General features: G+C 42.6%; 1 protein-coding gene and 1 pseudogene across 1 annotated transcript; one reads left to right on the top strand and one right to left on the bottom strand.

Annotated features, from left to right (window-relative positions):
- The first annotated feature begins 3,476 nt into the window (after positions 1-3,476).
- Positions 3,477-19,076, top strand: LOC111951099 (glycogen [starch] synthase, liver-like; annotated as a pseudogene).
- On the bottom strand, positions 19,068-20,220 carry LOC111951106 (spexin prohormone 1-like). Its single transcript, XM_023969127.2, has 5 exons — positions 20,175-20,220; positions 19,873-20,011; positions 19,574-19,636; positions 19,314-19,400; positions 19,068-19,143 (listed from the first exon to the last, which is right to left on the bottom strand). The coding sequence occupies exons 1-5, from the start codon at positions 20,178-20,180 to the stop codon at positions 19,079-19,081; spliced, it is 360 nt and encodes a 119-aa protein (XP_023824895.1). The 5' UTR covers positions 20,181-20,220; the 3' UTR covers positions 19,068-19,078.
- Positions 20,221-21,398: the final 1,178 nt, after the last annotated feature.

Here is a 21,398-nt window from a genome sequence, read left to right on the forward strand (position 1 = left end):
GCCTTAGCAGGTGTATGTCCTGAGAAAAGAGAGCATCGAATTATAAAATCGAATTTTCTTTTATTACTTTTGGATATTAAAAAGTTTGGCTCAGGACATTATGAGAAGGAAATGAACCTATAAGAAATGAAAAAGTCATTAGAATATATCAAAGCAAGAAATTACCTGGGATATCCGTCCACCCAAATCCTGGAGTTGGAGTCCCCCATGTTCCATACTGGCGAATTATCGCACAAACCAGGAAAAATGCCAGCATTCTCATTCTGTCAAAATCCAAGTGATCACACTTCGCATCCAAACAATGCAGCAAGAAACTAATGTGGTCATCTACACTAAGCTCTTTCTTTGATGCATGACGTGTGTTCTCTGCCTTTTATATTTCCGTCTGTATGCACCGGATTGTTAGGAGCGAGATGACAGCGGGTGAGTTGCGTTCGCGGCGCTGACCACTGTTTAGTGGTGCTGAAATGAATAATTCATTATATTCTAGGAAATGTTGACAATCCGCGCCAAGGGATAACTTTTCTCTGAAAATTTGACTGTCAGATGTGGTCATTGTTGAATTGATGCAGTTTGCTAGAGTGCATGAGAGGTTTGAGGGATATGGGAAGATTTTGGGCAGCAGACACTAGCCAAATATCAATTATGCGTTTGGTTGACATCCATATAAATTACTTCACCCATGATTGATTCTTGTAATATTGGGCCATCAGAAGTGGATGCATTTTATTTGACCAACATTCAACCCCATGCTTAAAACACAACTCATTTAGGATGCATGGGGGGTGCCAAGTGTTTGCATAGCCAACACAACATATGCCCCCTATTTCTGGGAGTGAAACCCAGATTATTTAATGAGAAATTATGCCATATACCACCAATATGCCTACCTATAGGCTAAACCACCTATAGGCTAGGCAATATTGAGAAATAGGACTATGGAGTGCCAAGCAAAAATCAAAGCAGGAAGCACCAGTGACTCGGTCTATAAAAAAGTGATCAGATGAAGCAGATGCTAAACTACAGGACTGTTTTGCTAGCACAGACTGGAATATATTCCGCGATTCATCCGATGGCATTGAGGAGTATACCACATCAGTCACTGGCTTTATCAATAAATGCATTGAGGACATTGTCCCCACAGTGACTGTACGTACATACCCCAACCAGAACCCATGGATTACAGGCAACATTCGCACTGAGCTAAAGGGTAGAGCTGCCGCTTTCAAGGAGAGGTACTCTAACCCAGAAGCTTATAAGAAATCCCGCTATGCCTTCCGACGAACCATCAAACAGGGCTTGCAAACTATTACAGACTACAAAGGGAAGCACAGCCGAGAGCTGCCCAGTGACACGACGAGCTAAATAACTTTGATGCTCGCTTCGAGGCAAGTAACACTGAAATATGCATGAGAGCATCAAATGTTCCTGGCGACTGTGTGAACAAGCTCGCAGCAGCCGATGTGAGTAAGACCTTTAAACAGGTCAACATTCACAAGGTCGCTGGGCCAGACGGTTTACCAGGACGTGTACTCCAAGCATGCGCTGACCAACTGGCAAGTGTCTTCACTGACAGTTTCAACCTTTCCCTGTCTGAGTCTGTAATACCAACATGTTTCAAGCAGACCACCATAGTCCCTGTTCCCAAGAACACTAAGGTATCCTGCCTAAATGACTACCGACCCGAAGCACTCAAGTCTGTAGCCATGAAATGCTTTGAAAAGCTGGTCATTGCTCACATCATTATCCCAGAAACCCTAGACCCACTCCAATTTGCGTACCGCACCAACAGATCCACAGATGATGCAATCTCTATTACATGGCACACTGCCCTTTCCCACCTGGACAAAAGGAACACCTATGTGAGAATGCTATTCATTGACTGCAGCTCAGCGTTCAACACCATAGTTCCCTCAAAGCTCATCACAAAGCTAAGGACCCTGTGACTAAACACCTCCCTCTGCAACTATATCCTGGACTTCCTGACAGGCTGCCCCCAAGTGGTAAGTGTAGGTAACAACACATCCGCCACGCTAAAACTCAACATGGGGGTCCCTCAGGGGTGCGTGCTCAGTCTCCTCCTGTACTCCCTGTTCACTTATGACTGTACGGCCAGGTACGACTCCAACACTATCGTTAAGTTTGCTGATGACACAACAGTGGTAGGCCTGATCACCAACAACAATGTGACAGCCTATAGGGTGGAGGTCAGAGACCTGACCATGTGGTGCCAGGACAACAACCTCTCCCTCAACGTGATCAAGACAAAGGAGATGATTGTGGACAACAGGAAAAGGAGGACCGAGCATGCCCCCATTCTCATTGACGGGGCTGTAGTGGAGCAGGTTGAGAGCTTCAAGTTTCTTGGCGTCCAAATCACCAACAAACTATCATGGTCCAAGCACACCAAGACAGTTGTGAAGAGGGCACGACAAAACCTATTCCACCTCAGGAGACTGAAAATATTTGGCATGGGTCCTCAGATCCTCAAAGGTTTTACAGCTGCACCATCGAGAGCATCCTGACTGGTTGCATCACTGCCTGGTATGGCAACTGCTCTGCCTCCGACCGCAAGGCACTACAGAGGGTAGTGCGTACGGCCCAGTACATCACCGGGGCCAAGCTTCCTGCCATCCAGGACCTCTATACCAGGCGGTGTCAGAGGAAGGCCCTAAAAATTGTCAAAGACTCCAGCCACTCTAGTCATAGACTGTTCTCTCTGCTACCGCACGGAAAGCGGTGCCAGAGCGCCAAGTCTAGGTCCAAGAGGCTTCTAAACAGCTTCTACCCCAAGCCATAAGACTCCTGAACAGCTAATCAAATGGTTACCCACACTATTTGCATTGCCCCCCCCCCCCCCCTTACGCTGCTGCTACTCTCTGTTATTATCTATGCATAGCCACTTTAATTACTCTACCTATATGTACATAATTACCTCAATTACCTCGACACCGGTGCCCCCCACACATTGACACATTGACTCTGTACCGGTACCCCATGTATATAGCCCCACTATTGTTATTTACTACTGCTCTTTTATTATTTGTTATGATCTCTTACTTTTTTTAGGGACTTTCTTAAAACTGCGTTGTTGGTTAAGGGCTTGTAAGTAAGCATTTCACTGTAAGGTCTCCACCTGTTGTATTCGGCGCATGTGACAAATACAATTTGATTGGATTTGATTTTGATGCGCTTGAAAAGGCTACATGGACTGAACATGGATTAAGAGCGAGGTCAGGTTTCAATGTGTGGATACACTACACAGCCCTAACACTTGGCTGACACTGAATGAGGAGGAGCAAAGTTCAAGCAAACATTGCGTCACGTATAGTCTTCTGCGTGATCATCAGCAGAAAGGAACTGTAGTCTACCTAGGTTTTGTTTTTGTCGCAATGACAGTTTTTTCCCTAACATAAACTATTGTTTCAAAACAAAAGTGTAATTTGTGTAATTATTTAGGCTATTGTAATTAATGTCGAGGTCCCTCAATTGCAGACATATGATATGCATGATAATAAAACTCCAGTAGGCCTAATATAGTCTACATTGCCTAAAAAAGGAACCGTAGCCCTATAAATAGTAGGGTCAAATTCATAATATAAATAATAAACATTTGCATTTTTTATGTAAAAAATACAATATCTAAACGTGAATGAGTATTTTTTATACCATGAATTTGGCGTACTGTTTAAGGCTAGGGAAACCACAGAATAATGACTGTAAAACTTTGATTTATAATTTATGTAGGATCTTCATTTGATCACTCTTTTGTTGCTGAGAATTGTCCTGCACAGCAGGAAATGCAAACTTGTGGTGTATTTGAGTTTTAAAAAGGCTTCTAAAGTTTGTAATTTCCAGTAACGAAAAACATATCAACCCCCATAAAAATGTCCATTCATTATAATCCACATAATAATTCACATTTCCTGTTGCTGCAGGATTATTTTCCTGCTGTAGCAAACTGGCTCAAATTAAGATCCTATATCTGTATTTTCTCCACTTTTGCTCACTATTGGCTTTGTCAAAACATTACCCTTGATGTCTGTGTGGACTTCAGTCCCGTGCATGCAGCCAGGGAATGTTGACTTTCTGTTCAAAGACGAGGGTCAGATTCAATCACAAAATGTAGGCGGCCTGGACAGTGGACTTCTAGGAGTGACGAACTGGGACCATGGGATGTGTGTTGCATCCTCTTCTGAGTCCAAGTGAACTCCAGTGGGATTTTCGGATGTGAGAAGATAGACAGTTTACAGTTGAACCTACAGAGGAGAGGACCAACAAACTGAGAGAGCATCAGTGGCACTTACCTTTTCTTGCCCCTGACCCGTTCCTTATCCATGACGTCACTGAGCGGTCTGCCTCTGTGGGATGAGGAAGTTCTACCTGTAGACGACCTGCTCTTGTTTGAGGTAGCCTGGGAGGTTACTAATAAATGTTTGTATTACTTGACCGAGAATGATCTGCATGGAGATAGACAATTCTCTGTAAAGTCTTGGTCTTGGTTCTTGGAGTATAACTGTTTTGTGTCCCTCCTCAGTAAATGTTATAGTGACAGTGGATGCAATGTTGTATGCATTGTCTACAGATGCCATTGATGATCATGCAATTTTAATAGTACATCACTTATTTTAGGCAATGTTACTACTTTTGTGTAAAGATGGGTTGCAATGAAGTGTACAAATATGGAGCAACTCTTAAAGAGTTCATGACCCCTGGATTATTGGTCCAGAGTGGTCAGATATGGGATACTATCATGATTGAGAGGATCATCTTAAAATTCCTCTGGAGCTGTGACAGTTTAGCCTAATGCCAGTGTCACCTGTCATCTTCTTTTTGCTAAATATGGTCATCTTTGAATCTTTGGTCCCAAAAGAGCAAATATTGAAATACATTGAAAATACAGTGTGATTGGAGAATATTAACTGTCTCACTGTCTGAACTGTTAGACATTTAATTGAAGACAAATACACAATCTCTGTCAAATACATATGTCTTGATGTTGTTTGTGTAACAGGATGTGTGAACCATATGAACTATGGTTCTATAAACTATATGAACCTTAACCTTACTGGCCAAAGAATCGTGCGTTCCTGGAAAATAGACTGAACTAAACATGAGTCCCAATGATCATAGAAACAATGTACTTTTTGTAGTATAGGGCTCTTCAGTTCTGTGTACTGTATATGGACGGATCTGTTGTCTGAGTCTATCCTGATGTTGTTGTGAAGAGTTCAGAGGTCATCACTTATGCAGTGTTGGGGATTAGTGAACTACTGTTTATGTAGTCAACTAATTCAACCCACAAAGCTCATCACTAAGCTAAGTACCTTGGGACTAAACACCTCCCTCTGCAACTGGATCCGGGACTTCCTGACCGGCCGCCCCCAGGTGGTAAGGGTAGGCAACAACACATCTGCCACGCTGATCCTCAACACAGGGCCACCCAGGGGTGGTGCTTAATCCCCTCCTGTACTCCCTGTTTACCCACGACTGCGTGGTGAGACAGCTTATAGGGAGGAGGCCAGAGACCTGGCAGTGTGGTGACAACAACATCTCCCTCAATGTGAGCAAGACAAAGGAGAAGATTGTGGACTACAGGAAAAGGAGTGCCGAACACACCCCATTCACATCGACAGGGCTGTAGTTGAGCGGGTCGAGAGTCTCAAGTTCCTTGGTTTCCACATCACCAACAAACTATCATGGTCCAAACACACCAAGAAAGTTATGAAGAGGGCACGACAACGCCTTTTCCCCTTCAGGAGACTGAAAAGGTTTGGCATGGGTCCCCAGATCCTCAAAAAGACCTACAGCTGCACCATCGAGAGCATCCTGACCAGTTGCGCCACTGCCTGGTATAGCAACTGCTCGGCATCCGACCGTAAGGTGCTACAGAGTGTAGTGAGTACAGCCCAGTACATCACTGGGGCCAAGCTTCCTGCATCCAGGACCTATATACTAGGCGGTGTCAGAGAAAGGCCCAAAACATTGTCAAAGACTTCAGTCACCCTAGTCATAGACTGTTCTCTCTGCTACCGCATGGCAAGCGATACCAGAGCGCCAAGTCTAGGTCCAAAAGGCTCCTTAACAGCTTCTACCCCCACGCCATAAGACTGCTGAACAATTACTCGAATGGCCACCCAGACTATTTGAATTGACCCCCCTTTTGTTTTTACACTGCTGCTACTCGCTGTTTATTATCTATGCATAGTCACTTGACCCCTTCCTACATGTACAAATTACCTCAACTAACCTGTACCCCCGCACACTGACTCTGTACCGGTACCCCCTGTATATAGCCTCAATCTTGTTATTTTATTGTGTTACTTTTTTTATTTTTTACTTTAGTTTATTTAGTAAATACTTTCTTAACTCTATTTTCTTAAAAAGTAGTTTGGACGTAGTGAAATGTTTTTTCAAAGTGAATTTTAGTTAAGTAAAGTATATTGTTCTTAAGGGTTGCTTTTGTCTAGCTTAAATTATTCCAGAGTGAAGTAATTGGTAGCTTGGTAAACTATATTTCAAGAGTAGCTTCCCCAACACTGCTTATCATGTATCTGTATTTGGCATCAGGGAAACGTCTTATGCGCCTATCATGGTGTGCAAACGTAATACAGGGGTTTCTGATTGTTGATGGTCCTCTTCACAAATATTTGACCGTAGCTTATCTTTTACGCAGCATTTTCACATTTCTTTTGTTATTTATTATCATGGTCTTTGTTTTTGTTCATTCCAGACTATTAATCGTGCAAAATACACAATATCATGCAGAACTATATCTTAATATGTGGACACACTCACATCCCCTCATGTGTGTCATAACATGTCACAAGTTAGAAAGTTTGAATCTCATGTATGTTATATATTTTTCCTCCAGTTGGTGGGATCTACACAGTGATCCAGACCAAGGCCAAGATAACAGTGGATGAAATGGGGGGGGGGGGACTTATTCATGATGGGGCCGTTTTACGAACACAATTTCAAGACCCAGGTGGAGCAGTGTGAGCCCCCAAACCCAGCCATCAAGAAAGCTATGGGCGCCCTTATTGACAACGGCTACCTGGCACTCTACTACGGATGTATTATATTATCTTATGTTCTATTCTATAGGTGTGACATGCAAGTGGAGAATACACAATCCTGTAGTAGTACTTTCTGTCCAGAAGAGGGCAGACATGCACTTCTACAGAAGTAGGCCTACACTGTTAACGCCAATGGAGTTAGATAGAGATGATGAATCCACAAGTTGGCAGACAAACACCATCTCCAGGATCAGAGACAAACAAATACATCAGCAGCTTCAGAAACTATTCTTTTGTAGTATTTCAGCTTTGCCCCATGTGTTTGATACTGTGATTGTGGGTCTCGTGTTGGTTGGTACTGTCTTCTAGAACCACACATATCTATCTTTCCCTTATGTTGGGATTATACTGTATGTTTTAGGTGTACTTTGGGCAGTCCCTATGTGATCCTATTTGACACGGGGTCAGCAGCCTGGAACCTGGACCGGTGGAAGGGGGATCTGTGGGACACCTGTGGTATCGGAATGCCCGCCCATTACAGTGAGGCAAACGTTTTTGGATCCATGGTTGCCTGGTTCTTTAAAGAGGTCATTTGTCAGCTTGTTAAGGATGCTGTGAAAAATACTCTGAAAGAGGTTTAAAGATTGCTGTATATGGGTTTGTTTTTTGAAGTCAAGAATATCTGCTTGATGTGAATACCTTAATGTCAGATACCTTTAAAAAATAAATGATACAGTAGCCTACTTCTTTTTACTCAAAACATATTCACCCTCTTGGGTAATATGAGATTATAGAGCTAATCATCAGTAATTCGTTGCTTTCATTCCTAGTTAACCGAACAGCTTGGAGACTCGCCCAATGTCCTCGACCATTTCCATGAGTGGCAGGCAGGGGGAGGACTTATTCTCTGTCGCTCGCGGAAGATTCCCATGGCAACCATCTTCACAACCCATTCCACTCTGTTGGGACAATACCTCTGTGCCGGAAATGTGGACTTCTACAACAAATTGGACAAGGTAAAGAGGCCACACACACACACACAAACCTATAAACATTCGTTATTGAAATTCCTCACTAACTTTTTCAGCTTTAACAATGTTGGGGTAATAATACATTAAGCATTGTTTGAGTTAGTTTGAGTTTTGTTTTTCCCAGTATCTCTCCAGTGCGTCAGTGAGCTATAGGTCTGTGGCTTTGTTATTCAAATGCCTCACAAAACATTTTGCTCATCACAGATTCAGGTGTTTTTGTTAGATTTAGAGTTTCTCTCAGTGTCTCCCCTGTGTGTCAGTAAGCTATGGGTCTGTGTTGTGTTTGTGCTGGTGTATGGTACTGTAATTGGCTCTCAGGCTAAGTGTAAAAAGGTCATTGTGGGCCTAAAGGTCATTCACTGGGCAGGCTGGGTAATTGACAGCAGCTTCTCATTATGAAGAGGAAGAGGAAGCCTCCTCCTCGCTGGCAGACAGGAGACTCAAGGGAGATCCTACTTCAAACATTTGTCAAACTCAAAATGAACCCCATAGCCCCAATAATAGTTAGTGTAGAACATTTGAAAGAGTTTTATTCACAGGTTTCATTCACTATTTAACTGATATTTACTTAGAATGTGCATGACAATTGGTAATTACACAATAGTTATCTTTTAATAATGATCTATTAATGACTCTTGTGTTGATTTCTGATGTGCCCCTGTCAGTTCAACATAGACCAGGAGGCTGGTGAGAGGCAGATCTACCATTGCTACTGTCTGGAGAGAGCTGCTGTCCACTGTGCCCATGTCTTTCCAACTGTACTTTACAACTGTACTCCTATTGAACATAAAGTGACAGAGCGGGGATATTTGATATTGAAGTAGGCTGGGTTTCTCTCTGTCTACTGTACAGATATGGTGATGCCGAACGGATCGAACATCAAGAAGTTCTCAGCCATGCACGAGTTCCCAGAATGATCACTCCACTAACCAGGGTCGGATTCAGGAATTTATCAGGGGACACTTCTATGGGTAAGAATTAAGTCCTTATTATGTTTTCAAGTTTGTTATCCAATATACTGCTAACTACAGTACCAGTCAAAAGTTTAGACACACCTACTCATTCAAGGGTTTTTCTTTATTTTTACTATTTTCTACATTGTAGAATAATAGTGAAGACATCAAAACTATGAAATAACGCATATGGAATCATGTAGTAACCAAAAAAGTGTTAAACAAATCAAAATATATGTTTTATTTGAGATTCTTTCAAGTAGCCACCCTTTGTCTTGATGATAGCTTGCACACTCTCGGCATTCTCTCAACCAGCTTCACCTGCAATGCTTTTCCAACAGTCTTTAAGGAGTTCCCACATATGCTGAGCACTTGTTGGCTGCTTTTCCTTCACTCTGCCATTAACTCATCCCAAACCATCTCAATTGGGTTGAAGTCAGGTGATTTTGGAGGCCAGGTCATCCGATGCAGCACTCCATCACTCCTTCTTGGTGAAATAGCCCTTACACAGCCTGGATGTGTGTTTTGGGTCATTGTCCTGTTGACGTATTGCTGCAGAATGCTGCAGTAGCCATGCTGGTTAAGTGTGCCTTGAATTCTAAATAAATAACTGACAGTGTCACCAGCAAAGCAACCCCACACGTTAACACCTCCTCCTCCATGCTTCATTGTGGGAACTACACATGCAGAGGTCATCCTACTCTGCATCTCACAAAGACACGGCGGTTGGAACCAAAACTCTCAAATTTGGACTCATCAGACCAAAGGACAGATTTACACCGGTCTAATGTCCATTGCTCGTGTTTCTTGGCCCAAGCAAGTTTCTTCTTCTTATTGGTGTCCTTTAGTCGTGGTTTCTTTGCAGAAATTTGTCCGTGAGATTCTTGGGCGGCAGGTAGCCTAGTGGTTAGAGCGTTGGACTAGTAACCGAAAGGTTGTAAGATTGAATCCCCGAGCTGACACGGTAAAAAAAACGGTCGTTCTGCCCCTGAACAAGGCAGTTAACCCACTGTTCCTAGGCTGTCATTGAAAATAAGAATTTGTTCTTAACTGACTTGCCTAGTAAAATGAAGGCCTGATTCACACATTCTCCTCTGAACACTTGATGTTGACATGTGTCTGTTACTTTCACTCTGTGAAGCATTTACTTGGGTTGTAACTCTAATGCACTTATCCTCTGCAGCAGAGGTAACACTGGGTCTTCCTTTCCTGTGGCGGTCCTCATGAGAGCCACTTTCATCATAACGCTTGATGGTTTTTGCGACTGCACTTGAAGAAACGTTCAAAGTTCTTGACATTTTCCGTATTGAATGACCTTCATGTCAAAGTAATGATGGACTGTCATTTCTCTTTGCTTATTTGAGTTGTTCTTGCCATAATATGGACTTGGTCTTTTAGCAAATCTATTTTCTGTATATCACCCCTACCTTGTCACAACACAACTGATTGGCTCAAGCATTAAGAAGAAAATAAATTCCACAAATTAACTTTTTACTTTTAACACCTGTTAATTGAAATGCATTCCGGATGACTACCTCATGAAGCTGGATGAGAGAATGCCAAGAGTGTGCAAAGCTGTCATCAAGGCAAAGGGTGGCTACTTTGAAGAATCTCAAATATAACATATATTTTGATTTGTTTAACACTTTTTTGGTTACTGCATGATCCCATATGTGTTATTTCCTAGTTTTGATGTGCTCACTATTATTCTACAATGTAAAAAAATGTAAAAATAATGGGCCTCTAATCAATACTGCACATCTACTGGTCTCTCTCAAAAGAAAATGACAGTTTAATCCTTAATTCTTCATCTCATTTAAGCTTTTTTCCTTCTCTCCCAGGTGCATAAGAATAACGTCACAGTGGGGATTTTCTTCATCATGCCAGCCAAGACCAACAACTTTAACGTGGAGATGCTGAAGGGACAGGCGGTGCGCAAACAGCTCTGGTACGTCTCTGTAACCCACAATGGTGCACCTCATGGAGTTCTGCAAAATGTCTGCAATATTAGCACCAAACATTTCATGAAAAGAACATTCTAATTTGCATTCTTCTTTGAATTTTGCCTTGGAACTCGTGTTGCCAGAATGGTTCCTATTAACATGTTAAATCTAAAACAGTTTGCTCATTATCTACTGTATGTATCTCTCTCTGACAGGGACGCTGTGAAAGATAAGTTTGGCAAGAGGCTTTACGAGGCTTTGTTAAAGTAAGTCAATTAAAAACAGTGTATTCACCAGACCTGTACTGTATGTCATATCAGTGTAACACCCCTCTATTTGACAACCCTGCCATTTAGCCAGGAAATCCTTAGCAGGCGTTTGTTATGAATGAACTAAGTCTGCACTTCAAATCAAATCACATCAAATGCTATTTGTCACATGCGCCGAATACAACAAGTGTAGACCTTACCGTGAAATGCTTACTTACAAGCCCTTAACCAACAGTGCAGTTCAAGAAGAGTTAATAAAATATTTAACAAATAAACTAAAATAAAAAATAATAAAAAGTAACACAATAACATAACAATAATGAGTCTATATACAGGGGGTACCGGTACCGAGTCAGTGTGTGGGGGTACAGGTTAGTTGAGGTAATTTGTACATGTAGGTAGGGGTGAAGTAACTATGCATAGATAATAAACAGTGAGTAGCAGCAGTGTAAAAACAAATGGGGGGGGGGGGGGGGGGGGGTCAATTCATGCGGATGGTGTGTGACCTTTGGGTCTTCCACGTTACCAACGTGTGGAACGAGCTTCCGTGTTAATGAAGGGCTTGTCCATGCGGGTTCTAATGTGATTACTTGAGTGTTGCTTTTCTGACCTGCTGATGACCTCATGATGTCTTCAGAGGAGACATCCCTGATATGGACACCATCCTGGACAGAGACGACTTCACCATCATGACGAGAGCCATCTATGCCACACAGGTAGGTTGTTGAAGAGACAGATAATGTATGAAATATACTGAGGTAAAGGTTATAGAATAGAATAGTTGTAAGAAGTGCATTATACACAATAATAAAGCCAATAAGTGTTAGGTTGTTGAGAATGCTGACAGTCTCCATATTGTAGATTGGGTCAGGTCTATGTTATGATTAAAAGACCGGCGTATAGACATTTGTATGATGAACATCAAATAAAACAGAGTTGGGGTGTGAGACAACCAGAGTGGTAGAAAGACCGAGAAAACTGGACAACAAGGTAATATGGTGCAGAGAATCCCCATACATTGTACCCTGATGTTATATGAATGGAGTAACTAAACATTGACATGGTAGAATGGGCCTATAGGGTCAATATGAGGTATGACCCTGTAAGGTGATCAATTCAGAATGGGACTGGGGGATACCTGGTGCTAAAACCATGAATGAATGGACCCTGCAGTTATACAGCCCAGTGTGAATCATTGAACCTCCATAACACCAGGCCATGGGTCAATAGATTGGATGGTGTTGCAGTATTTAATAGCAAAGTGCCAATAACAATGGCGTTGTCACTTAGATTTATTCATGTCACATGTGTTTAGGCGTAAAAGGACGACACAGGTGTTTGATTGGCGGACAGATTGTGGCCGTCGTTACTCTCACTGCCATTTGTGTTGACCCTGGGATGTACCAGTACAGAATGACTTGTTTGTCTGCACTTTTGCTGCATTCACACAGTGGTTAGGGTGACAAATGGCTTTGCATGTATGCTAAGTTCCTACGCCTCAAAGCTGACGTGAGATGTAGCAGCCTGTTCACTTGTGACATGTTTTTAGCATCGCTGTCTGTTCAGCAACTCTTTTACATGCAAGTTCATATCTTCTTGGGAGAAAGGCTTGTGTTTCTTTTGAGGGTAATCCCAAGAGAAGAGAATCATTAAATATCATTAGGCCAATGGATAGATATTCTTCTTCAGATCCATATTCCTGATGTCTACACGTAAAGGTGATTAGTCATGGATCAGTGACTTATAGATGTTGATACGCGCCATGTTTACTGCTCAAGGCACGTGCACAGTGATGACGCAGTCACAACACATGCACATGCATGCAAGTACACAGACACACACACTGTACTCTGTCTGTCTCTCTCTCTGCAGAGACACACCCTTCCTCCAGTGACCACTCACAGCATGCGGGATGACACCTCTGACCCTATCCTGGCCAACGTGAGACGCGTCGGCCTCTTCAGCGCTTGCACTGACCGAGTCAAGGTATGCAGGATGTTCGTTTGATGTTCATGTTTGTTTATGATAATGTTTTGCCTCGTTTATTGTGTTAAACCAGTTGAAGAATTGTCTGGAGAAGGTCTGGCAGCCGAGACGTTGACAATATAAAAGATATCATAAAGGCTCATATGTGCATATGATAAGTAATACCTGTTGCTTTTATGTAAAGTACTATCAAAGTGATATTTTTTCCATTAGAGCGGTGGTTCCCAAACTGTTGGTCGGGATGACATTGACCCCCCCCCCCGTATAGAAAAACGCTTTCATTGTACTTAAAGTACTAAAATCAAATAGAAAATATGTGGAAAAGATAATGGACTTATACATTTTTCTATAATAACTTATAATTGTTGAGAATTTACAATCAACAAAATAAAAGCTAGACAATTAGGCCCCCATTGATTTTGTTATAATGTCTGAGCATAAGAACACAGCATTAGCCATGTCAAAATGCGTAGAATTGTAGGAAATTAGCTTTATAACTACTAAATGTTCTCTAACCTCCATGGCAAACTGTATAGAATTTCAGGAAATTGGCTTTAAAATTGCAACATTTTCTTTCAGCTCCATGGCAGGATGTGTGGAATTGCAGGAGATTAGCTTTGAAATTTTCTCTCCGCTGCCACGATAATATATTTGACTTATTCTTTGGTCTGTGTATGTCTTTTCACCGCACAACACTTATGGTGGGTTGTGGCTCAAAAGACAGTTCAATTGGTGGGTCACAAACAAAAAAAGTTTGGGAACCCCTGCATTAGAGTATACAGTATATGCCATTTAGCAGACACTTTTATCCTAAGTGACTTACAGTTATGCGTGCATAGATTTTACGTACGGTTGGTCCTGGAAATCGAGCCCACTATCCTCGTGTTGCCAGTGCCATGTCCTACTAACTGAGCTACAGAGGACCCTTAGAGCATACAGTATAGCCAGTGTAGTGCTGATCTCTATATTTTATTCTAAATGGTACTAACAGACATGTTTCTTGATACTATCAGATAGTGTTCCACCCAGAGTACCAGCCCCCTGCTTCCTATTGACAATGAGGAGTTTGTACGAGGCTGTCGCCTGTGGGTCTTTCCTTCTTACTACGAGCCCTGGGGATACACACCAGGTGACCTGTCACACTTACACAGCCTGCAAACATAAACTCCATCACTTTGGTTTTCTCTGGCAAATGTTTATATCACTGTTTTTGTGTATTCCTTCATGTGTGTGGAGTGTTATATGATGTGTGGGTGCACTATTATGTTGTAGTTGTTATTGTTCCCCAGCTGAGTCAGTCAGCTGTATAAGGAAATAAGCAAACAGGAAACCACTCACCCAGAGGCGGCGATCCTAGTGGCAGGAGACTTTAATGCAGGGAAACTTAAATCAGTTCTACCAAATCTCTATCAACATGTTAAATGTGCAACCAGAGGGAGAAAAATTCTAGATCACCTGTACTCCACACACAGAGACGCGTACAAAGCTCTCCCTCGCCCTCCATTTGGTAAATCCGACCACAACTCTATCCTCCTGATTCCTGCTTACAAGCAAAAATTAAAGCAGGAAGCACCAGTGACTCGGTCTATAAAAAAGTGGTCAGATGAAGCAAATGCTAAACTACAGGACTGTTTTGCTATCACAGACTGGAACATGTTCTGGGATTCTTCCAATGACATTGAGGAATACACCACATCAGTCACTGGCTTTATCAATAACTGCATCGAGGACGTCGTCCCCACAGTGACTGTACGTACATACCCCAACCAGAAGCCATGGATTACAGGCAACATTCGCACTGAGCTAAAGGGTAGAGCTGCTGCTTTCAAGGTGCGGGACTCTAACCCGGAAGCTTATAAGAAATCCCGCTATGCCCTCTTATGAACCATCAAACAGGCAAAGCATCAATACAGGGCTAAAATTTAATCATACTACACCGGCTCCGACACTCATCGGATGTGGCAGGGCTTGCAAACTATTACAGACTACAAAGGGAAGCACAGCCTTGAGCTGCCCAGTGACATGAGCCTACCAGACGAGCTAAATCACTTCTATGCTCGCTTCGAGGCAAGCAAAACTGAGGCATGCATGAGAGCATCAGCTGTTCTGGATGACTGTGATCACGCTCTCCGTAGCCGACGTGAGTAAGACCTTTAAACAGGTCAACATACACAAGGCTGCGGTGCCAGATGGATTACCAGGACATGTGCTCCGGGCATGTGCTGACCAACTGGCAGGTGTCTTCACTGACATTTTCAACATGTCCCTGATTGAGTCTGTAATACCAACATGTTTCAAGCAGACCACCATAGTCCCTGTGCCCAAGAACACAAAGGAAACCTGCCTAAATGACTACAGAACCGTAGCACTCACGTCCGTAGCCATGAAGTGCTTTGAAAGGCTGGTAATGGCTCACATCAATACCATTATTCCAGAAACACTAGACCCACTCCAATTTGCATACCGCCCAAACAGATCCACAGATGATGCAATCTCTATTGCACTCCACACTGGCCTGGACAAAAGGAACACCTATGTGAGAATGCTATTCATTGACTACAGCTCAGCGTTCAACACCATAGTACCCTCAAAGCTCATCACAAAGCTACGGAGCCTGGGACTAAACACCTCCCTCTGCAACTGGATCCTGGACTTCCTGATGGGCCTCCCCCAGGTGGTGAGGGTAGGTAGCAACACATCTGCCATGCTGATCTTCAACACTGGAGCTCCCTAGGGGTGCGTGCTCAGTCCCCTCCTGTACACACTGTTCACCCACGACTGCATGGCCAGGCACGACTCCAACACCATCATTAAGTTTGCAGACGACACAACAGTGGCAGGCCTGATCACTGACAACGACGAGACAGCCTATGGTGAGGAGGTCAGAGACCTGGCCGGGTGGTGCCAGAATAACAACCTATCCCTCAACGTAACCAAGGCTAAGGAGATGATTGTGGACTACAGGAAAAGGAGCACCGAGCACGCCCCCATTCTCATCGACAGGGCTGTAGTGGGGCATGTTGAGAGCTTCAAGTTCCTTGGTGTCCACATCAACTACAAACTAGAATGGTCCAAACACACCAAGACAGTCGTGAAGAGGGCACGACAAAGCCTATTCCCCCCTCAGGAAACTAAAAAGATTGGGCATGGGTCCTGAGATCCTCAAAAGGTTCTACAGCTGCAACACCGAGAGCATCCTGACCGGTTGCATCACTGCCTGGTACTGCAATTGCTCGGCCTTCGACCTCAAGGCACTTCAGAGGGTAGTATGTATGGCCCAGTACATCACTGGGGCAAAGCTGCCTGCCATCCAGGACCTCTATACCAGGCGGGGTCAGAGGAAGGCCCTAAAATTTGTCAAAGACCCTAGCCACCCCAGTCATAGACTGTTCTCTCTACTACCGCATGGCAAGCGGTACCGGAGTGCCAAGTCTAGGACAAAAAGGCTTCTCAACAGTTTTTACCCCCAAGCGATAAGACTCCTGAACAGGTAACCAAATGGCTACCTGGACTATTTGCATTGTGTGCCCCCCCCCCCAACCCCTCTTTTACGCTGCTGCTACTCTCAGTTTATCTTATATGCATAGTCACTTTAACTATACATTCATGTACATACTACCTCAATTTGTCCGACCAACCAGTGCTCCCGCACATTGGCTAACCGGGCTATCTGCAATGTGTCCCACCACCCGCCAACCCCTCTTTTTACGCTACTGTACTCTCTGTTCATCATATATGCATAGTCACTTTAACCATACCTACATGTACATACTACCTCAATAAGCCTAACTAACCAGTGTCTTGTATATAGCCTTGCTACTGTTATTTTCAAATGTCTTTTTACTGTTGTTTTATTTCTTTACTTACCTACACACACACACACACACACACCACACACACCACCACACACACACACCACACACACACACACACACACACACACACCACACACACACACACACACACACACACACACACACACACACACACACACACACACCTTTTTTTCTACACCCGTTGTATTCGGCGCACGTGACAAATACACTTTGATTTGATTTGAGTGTACTGTGATGGGGATACGCAGTTGGACCATCAACCTGTTGGCTTCGGCTGGAACATGTGTCATATACTTTGGGAGTTCCCGAAACCCAGAAGAACAGAGTGACTCTCTTTTTATCAGTGAAATTCAAGACCCTACTTCAGTCAGCAGTTTAGAATAGAATAAATCTCTATTTATAATAGAATGGAATACTTTATTCCTGCGTCTCACTGGTCCGTATCTGTCCCGCTCCTCTCAGAGATCTACATAGTGGACCGGCAGTTCCATTCGGCAGATGACTCGTGTAACCAGCTGACCCAGTTCAGTTCGGGTTCTGCCAGCAGTCCAGACGACAGCGCATATCCAGAGGAACCGCACAGAGAGGTTGTCGGACCTGCTGGACTGGGACGGGTGAGTCGCTATGGGTCCATGCCCTGTTTACCTAATGGTTTGAAAGGCAGGTGGATCTCACAATGCAACAAAGTTTGAAAAACAAAATACTATGACCACCATTGCAGCATACTGAAACTAATTCCACGAATTGCGTGCTTTTGGTGCTAACTTCATTGTTATTTTTGTTATTTGTACGATTTCTTTTGTAACATGTAATGTAAACAATGTCCCTTCTTTCTTTGGAGAATTATTTTATTGTCTTGTTCAGACTAGTTCAGTTGATTCGGATTAGTTCAGCTGTGTTTTAGTGGGGTTCAATTGATTCAGTTGATTTATGTTTGCAGTTCTTCATGCACACCCGGAGCCTGGCTCTCAGCAGGGCTTTCCCTGACAAGATGGAGCCGCTGGCCCCTCAACAGGTGAGAGGAGAGTCTGTCTTCCTCTGGCTCTATTGATTGACACTATAGATGCGTCAGAGATTCAGAGTTCATCCATTCCCTGAGCTTGAATTGACAACCTAACATTTTAGTAAATGACAAGACATCCTTTTGTATTTGTCCAATCTGTTACTACTCTTTTCTGAGCACTTCCTTCTTGAGTAAAACAACATCTCCCTGTTTCTCTCTCTCTCTGCTCATGTGTTCACGGTTTGTATGTTGTATGTATTGTACAGGTGCAGTTGCACTGTGGTTTTTCCAGAGACGTGAATAATTTGTCTCCTCTCTCTCTCTGTGCCCCCCTCCCCCTTGGCGTCAGTGCACTCTACCCCCACCACAGTGATGAGGATGATGATGATGAAGAACCATATGATGAAGATAAGGAGTCAGAGCGGGACAGGCAGAACATCAAAGCCCGCTTCACTCTGGGTGTCACGCCCGAGGGCAAGAAGACACACCCAGGAGAGACTGCCAACTGAGAGATCTCTCACTACTAGCCTGGTATGGCCAACCCTGGTCCTTGAGAGCTGCAGTATGTGCAGTGTTTTGTTCCAGCCCAGAACGTACAATATTAGATCTGTTGTAGGGACACTGAGCCTTAAGCAGCTGTTACACATACTACCTATGTATAATTTCTAAGAGAAAATACCTATTATTTTGATGATAAAAGTCCCCTCACGCCCATAGGAAATGAGACATGAATAGTTTAATCAATCAGGAATTGCATTGAGAGGTCTCTCTCTCTCTATAGCCTGGGATGGCCAACCCTAGTCCTGAATACATTACTTCTATGATCAGATACCCTTAGACAAGTGTTGCTATGAATTCAAAATAATTTTTATTAAACATTGTATTAAATAATACGTTCAAACATTTTCAGTGTAGCCGTACTTAGAGTCCAGTGTTTTTCTCACATTGCATTAAATAGTCTACATCCAACAACAAGAGATCAACAGATGCAATAGATTAGAATGTTATCAACAATAATAAATACATTATAAAAATACATCAGAAGTACTCTCTTTTCCATGCCGGCAAGTCTTGAAAGTACAGCTGTTCAGGATTTTCTTCTCCTGAAACGAAAAAAGATAAGTGCAATTAACTTTATGGCAATTTCAAACCTATAGCTTGGATGTAGTTAAGGGAACCCGATGCCTGAATTAGCGCCTATTGAGGTGGGCTTCCTGGCTAGCTTGGATGTATCCTTAACCATTACTGTAGGCTGCAATATGACCCAACTCACCATCCTCCTTGGCTTGCTGCAGGAAATTGAGCAGGACTGTGGCTGCCTGGTTCACACTGAGTTTCTCTGTGTTTTGACTCCGAGTCTCTGAAAAGAGGATGTCATAACAGAGTAATGATAGGTCAAAGTAAAAGATGATGTTAAAATCTCAAATCACCCTATTCCCCATACAGTGCACTACTTTACAGAGCCATACAATAGCAGAGCCATACAAAATAAGAATATGTGCATACTGCCAAATACAAGTGTATTGTATTTACCTAAATGTAATGTGTCATATACGTCTCCCTCTTTTCTGTCCTCGCTGATAAACCGCCGTCCCTCTGTAATAGCAACACACACAGTTATGAAATGCAATATATTTGAATTGCATTCATAAATAAACATACATGATAAGGAAATAATTGACAACTTCAGATTTAAATGATAATGTTAATTCCTTTACATTGCATATTATTTCCAATTATTCTCTGTGGAGGACATAAATGCAGAAATACATTTAAAAGGTATGTCAAAGGAATGCAAAGTATGATTAGGCTAATGTAGGTAGTAGACATACGAGTGCCCTTGAGGTACAGCATTGCCTGAGGTGACCAATTTCTCCTCTGGAAACTGCCCTTCGGTGCACTCCACGAATGGGAGACGAGCGTTACCAGAAGTAAAAGAGCAAGTGCATAAGCTGTAATAGTCCTCACACCCTGAAACAGTTAAAAGTAGAGTTATGCTGTATGAACAAGCAGACAATGTAAAAAAAAATATGCGTTCAAAATAAATGACAAGAAGTTAATCATTTGCATGTGCCATGCTCATCTCCATTCATAAAAACGAAAAGATCAAAATGTACCTCAACAGGCGACTTACCTTCATTGCGACGGAGGATATTAGATCCCTGTGATGCCAGTAGAGATCCGGGCAGAAGTTGTGTGCCTTGGCAAATGTGATCCCTGTATTTATATTGGACTGGTGAGTGAGACCTCGTAGCCCACAGCGCAATGCGTTATGGATGTCAACAGCAATAGGTCATGTCAATTTGATGAAAGAGAGGTGGACTCCAAGCGCAGAGAGGGAATGCAGAGAGGAACCAATCAAATCAATTACTCACATTTTAATGTACACATTACACATTTTATGTATATAATTAGCTACCAATGCAATCATAGATCTACAGTGCCTTCAGAAAGTATTCACACCCCTTGAATTTTTACACATTTATTGTGTTACAAGGTGGGATTACAATGGATTTAATTGTCATTTTTTGTTAATGATCTACACAAAATACCCTGTAATGACAAAGTTGAAAAAAAATCTAAAGTTTGTAAAAAATGTATGAAAAATTAAACAGTAATACAGTATATCTTCATTACATAAGTATTCGACCCACTGAGTCAATACGTGTTAGTAATTACAGCTGTGAGTCTTTCTGGGTCTCTAAGAGCTTTCAATACCTGGATTGTACAATATTTGCATATTAACATCTTTAAATTCTTCAAGCTCTGTCAAGTTGGTTGTTGATCTTTGTTAGACAGCCATTTTCAAGTCTTGCCATATATTTTCAAGACGATTTAAGTCAAAACTGTAGGAACATTAGATGTTGTCTTGGTAAGCAACTCCAGTGTATATTTGGCCTTGTGTTTTAGGTTATTTTCTTGCTGAAAGGTGAATTTGTCTTACAGTGTCTGTTGGAAAGCAGACTGAACCAGGTTTTCCTCTAGGATTTTGCTGGTGCTTAGCTCTATTACATATATTTTTGTCCCCCCAAAAAACCTAGTCCTTGCCGATGACAAGGATACCCATAACATTCAGCCACCACCGTGCTTGAAAATATGAATAGTGGTACTCAGTGAGTTAGGAAGGACGCCTTAATCTTTGTAGTGATTGGGTATATTGATCCACCATTCAAAGTGTAATGAATAACTTCACCATGCTCAAAGGGATATTCAATGTCTGCTTTTATGAGAAAAAAAATCCCATCTACCAATAGGTGCCCTTCTTAGAGAAACCTTCCTGGTCTTTGTGGTTGTATCTGTGTTTAAAATTCACTGCTCGACTGAGGGACCTTACAGATAATGAGTTGTATGTGTGGGC

Source organism: Salvelinus sp. IW2-2015, linkage group LG3 (assembly GCF_002910315.2).
Source record: "Salvelinus sp. IW2-2015 linkage group LG3, ASM291031v2, whole genome shotgun sequence".
Classification (NCBI taxonomy): Eukaryota; Metazoa; Chordata; class Actinopteri; order Salmoniformes; family Salmonidae; genus Salvelinus; species Salvelinus sp. IW2-2015.

Bases quoted from the DNA above. Each gene is read 5' to 3' on its own strand.
- LOC111951106 (XM_023969127.2), bottom strand. The intron at 19,637-19,872 runs GTATGTCTACTA...TTGCTATTACAG, and splicing joins GCTGTACCTCAAGGGCACTC to AGGGACGGCGGTTTATCAGC. The intron at 19,401-19,573 runs GTAAATACAATA...TCCTCTTTTCAG, and splicing joins ATATGACACATTACATTTAG to AGACTCGGAGTCAAAACACA.